Source organism: Chlorocebus sabaeus, chromosome 16 (assembly GCF_047675955.1).
Source record: "Chlorocebus sabaeus isolate Y175 chromosome 16, mChlSab1.0.hap1, whole genome shotgun sequence".
In the NCBI taxonomy this organism is placed as follows: domain Eukaryota; kingdom Metazoa; phylum Chordata; class Mammalia; order Primates; family Cercopithecidae; genus Chlorocebus; species Chlorocebus sabaeus.
The window spans coordinates 33,480,818-33,490,038 of record NC_132919.1 but is presented as its reverse complement, the minus strand read 5'-3'; the positions used below and the strand labels follow the sequence as shown (position 1 = coordinate 33,490,038).

General features: G+C 45.6%; 1 protein-coding gene across 3 annotated transcripts in view; it reads right to left on the bottom strand.

Moving 5' to 3' along the window:
- Positions 1-590: 590 nt before the first annotated feature.
- Positions 591-9,221, bottom strand: part of UNC45B (unc-45 myosin chaperone B) — a 41,927-nt gene continuing 33,296 nt past the window's right edge. For all 3 annotated transcript variants that reach the window (XM_037992648.2, XM_037992647.2, XM_037992649.2), the window contains 2 exons: positions 6,705-6,860; positions 591-3,485 (listed from right to left, as the gene is read on the bottom strand). In XM_037992648.2, the coding sequence (XP_037848576.1) occupies positions 3,225-3,485; positions 6,705-6,860 (417 nt within the window). In that variant the 3' untranslated portion in view covers positions 591-3,224. The remainder of the gene's footprint in view (positions 3,486-6,704; positions 6,861-9,221) is intronic.

Below are 9,221 nucleotides of genomic sequence, written 5' to 3'. Positions count from 1 at the left end.
AAGATGACAAAAAAAGTTCACCAAATTAGATGTAGAGGCATATATCTCTTTGAGGATAACCCTGAGTGCAAATTTTTAAAAAAGAAACGTAACTCGGCACAATAAAGGTCATTTATGAGAAGCCCACAGCTAACATCACACTCAAAGCCTTTCCTGTAAGATCTGGAATAAGACAAGGATTTCTACTTTTAGTCTGTTTGTGTTGCTCAACAAAATACCTGAGCCCAAGTAATTTATAAAGAAACAAGGTTTATGGCCGGGCGCGGTGGCTCAAGCCTGTAATCCCAGCACTTTGGGAGGCCGAGGCGGGCGGATCACGAGGTCAGGAGATCGAGACCATCCTGGCTAACATGGTGAAACCCCGTCTCTACTAAAAAATACAAAAAAAAAAAAAAAACTAGCCGGGCGAGGTGGTGGGCGCCTGTAGTCCCAGCTGCTTGGGAGGCTGAGGCAGGAGAATGGCGTGAACCCGGGAGGCGGAGCTTGCAGTGAGCTGAGATCCGACCACTGCACTCCAACTTGTGCAGCAGAGTGAGACTCCATCTCAAAAAAAAAAAAAAAAAAAATATATATATATATATATATATATATATGCTTCTCAAATGGCAAAGGATTAATATGATACAGACCAAGTTATCTGATAGCAACATACTTCAGTTAAAAGTAATGATAAAAATGATGAAATTTTCCATTATATGTTGGGACACTAAGAAACATACCTCTAAGGTATTCATAGGTTTTCTGTAAGAGAATTGGTTGGAAAAACCTAGAAAGTTGGCAGGTATTGGCTGTTCCTTGCTGGTTTTGAGCAAGCTACCTCAATAAAGAGATAATCTCAGGCTAGCATCGGTCTGTTTGAAAGCATAGATGAAAATAAATAGGAATCTGCAAAGAAGGGTCCTCTTACAAGCAATGGTGACTAAGAGTCTAGGCTGGAAAAGCCAACCACTTATGTAATCTAGGCAGTGGGAAACAAAGGTATTTGTCACAGCTTTTCTTAAAGGCCTCCCATGAAGACTTAGCCAGATAGTAGACTAGTGGCAAAAATCAGATGAAGGAATTCAGCTTTCCTCTGGATCTTGTTGGACTATTTATAAAATATTCATGTTAAAGAATGTGGTCGTCCAGACTGGGCAACATAGTGAGACCCTGTTTCTAAAAAAAAAAATGTTTTTAATTAGCTGGGGGTGGTGGTGTGTGCCTGTAGTCCCAATTATTCAGGAGACTGAAGCAGAAAGATCACTTGAGCCGTGGAGACCAAGGTTGCAGTGAGCCATGACTGCACCACTGCCCTTGAGCCTAGGTTACAGAGCAAGACCCTGTCAAAAAAAAAAAAAAAAAAAAAAAAAAAAAAAAAATCCCTGCAATCCAAACAAGATGAGCTTTATCTAACTGGCCCTGAACACCACTGGCAGATGTAACCTCATGAGAGTCAAAATGAGTAAGAGTATGGCCCTACCTCTGAAAGAGTTTTATTTAAAAGAGCTAAATACACCCACTCAAGCCCACATATGAAGAAAGAAGGAAAGAATTTGACAGGGGTCAAATCATGCCATTTATTGATGATGAATGTTGTATATATTTTCAGAAGGGCCACACCTTTTTGAATGTTGTCATTCTCTATCATAAGGATATGATGAGTATAGTTTCCTGCTGTGAAACAAGCCCATGCAATAGTAAAATGTAGGCTGTATGTAAAGATCTGAGAAACTAAGGTTTTAGTTCTCTAGAGGTATAGTGGGTATTATGTTGGATTTGGCCCATACCACAACAGTGCAACTTTCTGATAGTTTGTCTCTTTTCCAGGCATATGTACACTTACACTTACTACACAACAGAACGTTGTAAATTGTTTTCATCAAGGACCATAAATCTAAATGTCCCACCCTTTACCCAATGCTGAGATCAGAACTGTTGACCCTTCAATAAAAGTAGGTAGAATTGGGACATACCTGAGTGACAGTACTAGATCTTAGCTACCTCAACCAAGCTAAAAAGGCAGTATTAACAGAGAGGTTCTGATCTACGGCATAGTACTTGTGTCATTCTTTTGTGGCCAAGCCTGACATACAGAACATGTTCTTTGATCTGCCCAGGGTACATTCTTTTGTGGTGGCACACCTCTTCCATTAATACCCCTAATCAGTCCATGTCAATTGGACAGGGATGAAGCTCCTTCTTAACCTAGACTTGTATATATGACCCAGGCCTGGCCAATTAGCATTCCACCTCTGAATATGATTGGTTCATAGATGGAAATGTGACCTGAGACATAGACATATCAGAGTCATTCCTGGGAACTTTGCTGAGTTATTGAGAATGCTCTTCTCTCTTCTCTTTCATAATGAACTATAACAGCTATGTAAGCCTGGGGCTGCTGGGGACTTTCTTTCCTATCACAGGGAGAGAACCCACCAGGGAATGAGATCAACCTATAATAAATAAAAGACAAAATATGGGGAGAAAATGAGAGAGAGAAAAAGACACATCCATGGTGATGACATTTGAAACTCTGGATCTAACAATGTCAGACCTTCCCTGGATGGCCAAGATACATGAGCCAATGAATTATTTATTTTTTGTTTGAAGATGATCTTATTTGTATTCATCATGTCCGTCTTGCTTGGAAGACTTTCCCAAGCAAATTGCAGAGGTCATGTCTCACTGTTGAACATAAACTCTATTTCCATCACAGTGAAGTGATGGGAATGGGCACAGGGCTGGGACAGAGCACTGAAGGTGAAATACACTGTTCTGAACAGACTGATTCAAATAGTGTGGGAGAGAGGTCATGAAAACAGCACATGAAGATCAGCATCCAAATACAACAGCATTAACCTTTATATGCACACACTCGTTAGTTCCTACCTTACCACAAAATCCATTTTCCAAAATATAAAGAACTTCAACCTATTATCCTGGCCTTCAAAATGGGTACAGAAAGAATGATCCAACCTATGTTCTAATCATGGGTGAAAGTTATTCTTGGAATTTCTGAAACTTGACAGATGTAAGGAGATAGGAAGCAAGAGAGAGAATGAAACATCCAAACTCTGTCAGGACAAAGGAGAAGATTCACAACTCAGGGAACGGTCAAGTCTTTCCTTTATATTGAGACTTCCTTGTCACTGCTATGATCCCTAGATGACCTGACACTCCAGGAGAACCCAACCCAGGACTCTGCACAGTACAGGACCACTCCCAGCATCCCTGAGGGTCCCTGTCTAAGACACTGGTTTAATGAAGCCATAATCCATGCACTTGATGAGACATTCTCGGGCTGTCTGAACCACTTCTGCCTTCTTCTCATCTGGCTCCTGTTTGCCCACCACAGTCAGGATCTCCAGCAGCTCACTCTCCACCAGCTTTTTGGCCAGCTCAGCATCGGCTGCCAGTAGGTTGTAGGCGATGACCAGGCCCCGGTGTTGGACAGACAGCTGGTCGTGCAGGCAAAGCCGCTGGAGGATCTCCAACCACTGGGTTGTCTGGAGGCAGGAAAAAAGGTAAGGAGGGTGCTAAGTTTGAGAGTGTCCCCAGAGTTCATGTGTTAGAAATGTGGGTCCCTGGTGTGGCAATGTTGGGAGGTGGGGCCTTTAAGAGGTGATTAGGTCATTAAGAGGAATTAATGCTGCGTCACAGGAATGTGTCAATTCTTGCAGCAGTGAGTTCTCACTCTCAAGAGACTAGATTAGTAACCATGATGGCCAGTCATGGCCCCAGTTGCCACCTCTTGTGTTTTATCCTTTTCACACATACACATTTCCCTTCTGCTTCTAAATCATGCTATGACACAGCATAAGACCTTCACCAAAAGCAAATCAGATGATGCTGTCTGATCTTGGACTTCCCAGCCTTCTGAGCTGTGAGCCAAAATAAACCTCTTTTCTTTTACCTAGTCTCAGGTTATAGCAACAGAAAATGAACTAAAACAAAATAATTAAAGGAATCAGCATAACTTAGCTATGGTCACGCATCTGGAAATAGTAGAGGATTCATATTCCAAATCCATTTATTTCTTAAGCAGCTTAAGAAGCAAAGGGCCAGACCCACTGCAAACCTGAGAAGAACAGGGATGCAGAGTGTTCAAAAGGAGGATTCTCACCCTGGGTACATGGGCAATGCCTGCTTCTGCCAAACCAGGTGCCCTTTGAGACATCAGCTCTAGACATGCAGACATGCTCTCCCCCAGCCCTGTATTTAACTGGAATCAACACAAGAGTCAAATGTATCCTCACTTCCATTCTTCCTCCATTCCCAGCTATGAAGCAATTCAACTACTATTCTTGGGAAGGTAGGACTCTAGACCCCTCTGATCATCCCAGGAGACAGAGATAATGCTGAGAATAGAACCAGGAGGCTTTACTCCTGTATCATTCAACAGATATACTTGGGGCAGCAGAGTAGAATGGTCATCAGCATGGGGGTTTGGAGTCAGAGAGGCCAGCGTTCAGGTCCCAGCTCAGCCACTTACCAACTACATGGCCTCAGTTAAGTTATTTAACCTCTGTAAGCCTCAGGGTCATCTTCTACACCTACCTCTAACATTGTGGTGATTTAATGAGATAATACATGGAAAGAACTTAGCATGGGGGCTGAGCACAGTAAGTGCTCAACAAGTAGAAGTGGATGCAGGGCAAGTAGGTGATGATTTAAGACACCAACCCAGGCCGAATGTGGTGGCTTATGCCTGTAATCCCAGCACTTTGGAAGGCTAAGGCAGGTGGAGCATGAGGTCAGGAGTTCAAGACCAGCCTGGCCAACATGGGGAAACCCCCTCTCTACTAAAAACACAAAAATTTGCCAGGCGTGGTGGCACACGCCTGTAATCCCAGCTACTAGGAAGGCTGAGGCAGGAGAATCACTTGAACCCAGGAGGTGGAAGTTGCAGTGAGCCAAGATTGTACCACTGCACTCCAACCTGGGCAAAAGAGCAAGACTCTGTCTCAAACAATAAAAAAATAAAAATAAAAATAAATTAAAAAAAAAAACACCAATGCAAAGGTTTCCCCTTGGGCTGCTTTGTACCTGTTACCCTCACCCGGCATTTGTCAGCAGGGCTCGCTTTCCACAAGCACAAGGGGAGACAGATGCAGGGGGAAGAAAAGGCAAATTCTTGGCTTTTGAGCATCTAACCCAACTTTTGTAAACTCTGCACTGAATGCCCTATCCCAAGGAAAGAACATGAAAACTCAGCTAGCTGTGGCACGGTTCGAGGCTGGAAAGTTTCTATGCTGAAGTATAACTGATAATGGGTCCCGGGCCCATCGCTCCCTGGGATGAGTCACTGAGGGTCAAAGGAAGCAGTGATAGGAACTCAACAAGGATGGGATTCCAGGGCAGGAAGCATAGCCCAGGGCATAGCCCAGATGACATGAGACTAGAGATGTCCAGCATCCAACATGGCCAAGGGGTGGCACAAAAGATGAGTCTGAGTAGCTTCACAGAGTCCCCAGGAAGCCCCGTGTCAGAACAAAAATGCAGCCAAGATTTCTGAGCCCCGCAAGGAAGAACAAAGAAGTGGACAGGAGTGGGTTGGCAGTCCTGAAGGGTTCCAATCCCTTCCCAACTAACAGGCTGTGTGGCCTTGGTCTAGTTGCTTGTCTGCACCTCAGTTTCCTCATTTGTTAAATAGGGATGATGATAATAATAATATCCACCTCACAGGGTGGTTTGGATGATTAAATAACTTAATAAATGTAAACACTTAGGGCAACACCTGGCACTCAGTAAGTGCAAGGAGTCACAGAGGGTCCTGTGAGGACCTGCAACAAGAGTTATGTGCCCAGTAACACCAGAAGAGGCTGCTCTAGGGCAGTGGTTTCAAAGTGTGGTCCCCAAGCTGTTAGCATCGCACCCCCAATCTACTAAATCAGAACATGTGGGGAAACTGTTTTAACAAGTTGCCTAGGTGATTCTTAAACACATTACAGTTTTGAGAAGCTTGCCTTAGGGAAAGAGGTTGAAGTCCAAAGACCATGCAGGATGAACTACATTCAACAGATACACCCTTGTCAGATGCCAGGACAACACAAACCCCCTTGGAACTTAGAGAACACACCCGCCGATACATACACACCTTACACTGACTATCTAAAAGAGCCTGCCTTTAAACCAGACATGAACAGCTTTGAATTGAGATGTCCACATTTTTCGCCATGGGGAGAGATGAGTGCCCACAAACTCTTCAGTTTGGTGAAATAAGGAAAGTTTCGTTGTGCACTCCCACGTTTGTGACTATACAGATATTTCCATTACACCTGCTGCAATGGAAACAGTCTCATAGGAGCTGGTCATTGTGTCCTCTTAAGAGAATCTGTAGCTTTTTTGCCAAACCGTAAGCTCCTTATGGCATCCCCACCACAACCGTGCTTCTCTTGGGAAGCTCTGGAGCTCCATGGCAGTGATTAGCATTGCTGTTGTTCTTAAGCAATGAGGTATATGCACCTCTAAAGGCAATGGGTGAAACTCCAGTGGGAGGGGTTGAGCTAGCACACTTGGGAAGACCAAATAATGAATGTAAGACACCAAATAATGAATGAAGGGAATAGACACTCCTCTTCTTAGGCAGTAAGAACAGATGCCTAGCGGCTGTGAGAGGTTTCTTTAGGAGTTGGTCTCCCCAGAGGATCATCAGGTGTGATCTGTGAGTGGGGAGATTCCCTGGAGCCCATCCAGCCCTTCCTATCCCCAGGGCCAGCTCTTACCACTTGAGTCATCTTGAGGCACAGTTTCTTGTGTGCTGCTGTCAGCATGGCCAGAGCCCCTGCAGCCGCATTCTGTACCTTATCATCATCCTCCCCGCAGAGCAGCACCACCAGCTTTAGCCGGTCGTTCCCATCAGCCAAGAACCTTTCCTGTACCTGTGGGAGGCAGGAACATGGCTCAGAGAAAACTGTCCCCAATCTGCCCAGTCTGAAGAAGGTAAGATGCATCTGAAGTTCTCCAAACCAAGATCCCTTAGCGTTTCCCTCTGAGCAGCTCACTCATGCTACCTCTCCCAAGAAGCCTTCCCCAATTGGTTGAATGAAGGGGCTACAAATTCTTCCAAATAAAGAAAACAAAGAATTCCCCATCTAGTGTGCTTCACCACCTCTGTTTGCATTCAGCCTCCACAGCCGGGGAAGGAGGCAGGCACAGACTCCTGCAGGGTAGATGATGCCTGAGGAACTGTATTTCCCATCGCTTTGGGGAAGCTTGGAAGGTTTCTCCCACAATGGATGGGCCTTCAGGGTCTTCCATAAAATGATTTTGCAGGGACTGGGGCAGAAGCAGGGAACAATTAGGTGGTTTGCTTGGTATTAGAAAGCTACAGTGCCATCTCTACCAGGTGAGAGATGAGGCTTCCCAAGGATCTGAAAACCAGGAGAAGAGCTTCCAGGGGACCAGTACCCTGACATGTCTCAGAGAAGTATTAACCCCTCACAGCATCTCATCCTCAACCCTCTGCACTACTGTAAAATCTAGGTGGTCAAGTCTCAGAGCATTCTACTGGGCCAGGTTTCTTAGAAGTGGAACTCCAAAAGGGGACCAAGATCACAGCTTCCCAGGTGTGACCCTCTATCTTCATCTCCCTGAAACTGGAGCAGTGGTCATCGGAAGTGAGAGCATGGCAGAGGTCACCATATATCAGAGGGGTCAGCATGGCCCCTTCTCGTGGGACACAGTTGTTTCTGGGAAGCAGCTGCCCTTACATGGACTACATTCCCCCATTTCTCACATCTCGATGTGGTGGTGGCCTAGTTCTCATAGATGGAACATGAGCGGAAGTGATGTGTGTCACTTTTAGGCACCTCTTCCTCGGTCTGTCTCCCCATTCACCATCAGAGTGGAATCCACTCCCAGTGTGGCAGAGAAGGCAGTTCTTGATGATCAAAGAAGCCTGGATCCCTGAGTCAGCTTGAAAGTGAGCCACCCGGCTGGGTGCAGTGGCTCATGCCTGTAATCCCAGCACTGGGAGGCCAAGGCGGGCAGATCATGAGGTCAGGAGATCAAGACCATCCTGGCTAACACAGTGAAACCCTGTATCTACTAAAAATACAAAAATTAGCCAGGGATGGTGGCACGCGCTGTAGTCCCAGTTACTCGGGAGGCTGAGGCAGGACAATCGCCGAACCCAGGAGGCGGAGGCTGCTGTAATTCGAGACCACACCACTACACTCTAGCCTGGATGACAGAGCCAGACTCCATCTCAGAAAAAAAAAAAAGTGAGCCACCCAATCCAAACAGGACTTCGACATGGTGAGCAAGAAATGAACTTCTATCCTATTGGGACCATTGAACATTTTGACTTGAGTTGTTGTAGCAGCTGGTGCTCCCATAGGAAAGGTTGCCTCCCTCCTCCCATTACCTCCCTCAACCTCTCAGCCTCCCAACCCCATCTCCCTGGACACACTCTCTGTCTCCCCCATGGCTTCCAGGCCCACAGCCCAGCCTTAGGCCAGCTCCCTGGTAGACCCTGGTAGCTTCATTCCCCCTGACTTTAATATGTTTGTTTGTTTGTTTGTTTGTTTGTTTTTTGAGATGAAGTCTTGCTTTGTCGCCCAGGCTGGAGTGCAGTGGCATGATCTCGGCTCACTGTAACCTCTGCCTCCCAAGTTCAAGCAATTCTCATGTCTCAGCCTCCGGAGTAGCTGGGACTACAAGCACCCACCACCATGCCTGGCTAATGTTTGTACTTTTAGTAAAGATGGGGTTTCACCATATTGGCCAGGCTGGTCTTGAATTCCTGACTTCAAGTGACCCACCCACCTCGGCCTCCCAAAGTGTTGGGATTGCAGGCATGAGCCACTGCACCCGGCCTTTAATAGGCTTTAATGGGTTAGGTTTTCCCCCTAAAACAGTGAGAAGATCTAAGGCTCAAGTGTTGAGGGTAAACAGACTGGGTCTCTCGCTAGTCCCTATATGGGGGCCCAGGAGGGCCATTCAGCTTGGCCCTCATGTTAATGAAGGGCCTCAAATTTAGACCCTGCTGTTATATCTGATAAGATTATACCTACAGGCACAGCAGTACTCTGACAGGATGGGAAGAAGAAGACATTCACCAGATGGGTATCATTTGTCCCATGACTGGACCATGAGGCCTACAGCATGTTCTGAATTCATTTTATTTTTATAAACCCTATAATTATTCTGTGATAAGTACAGTTATATTGCATTGCAATTTCTATGGGAACAGTGGTAGTTCATTAAATGCTGACATTTAAGACATCCTGAAATGGTTG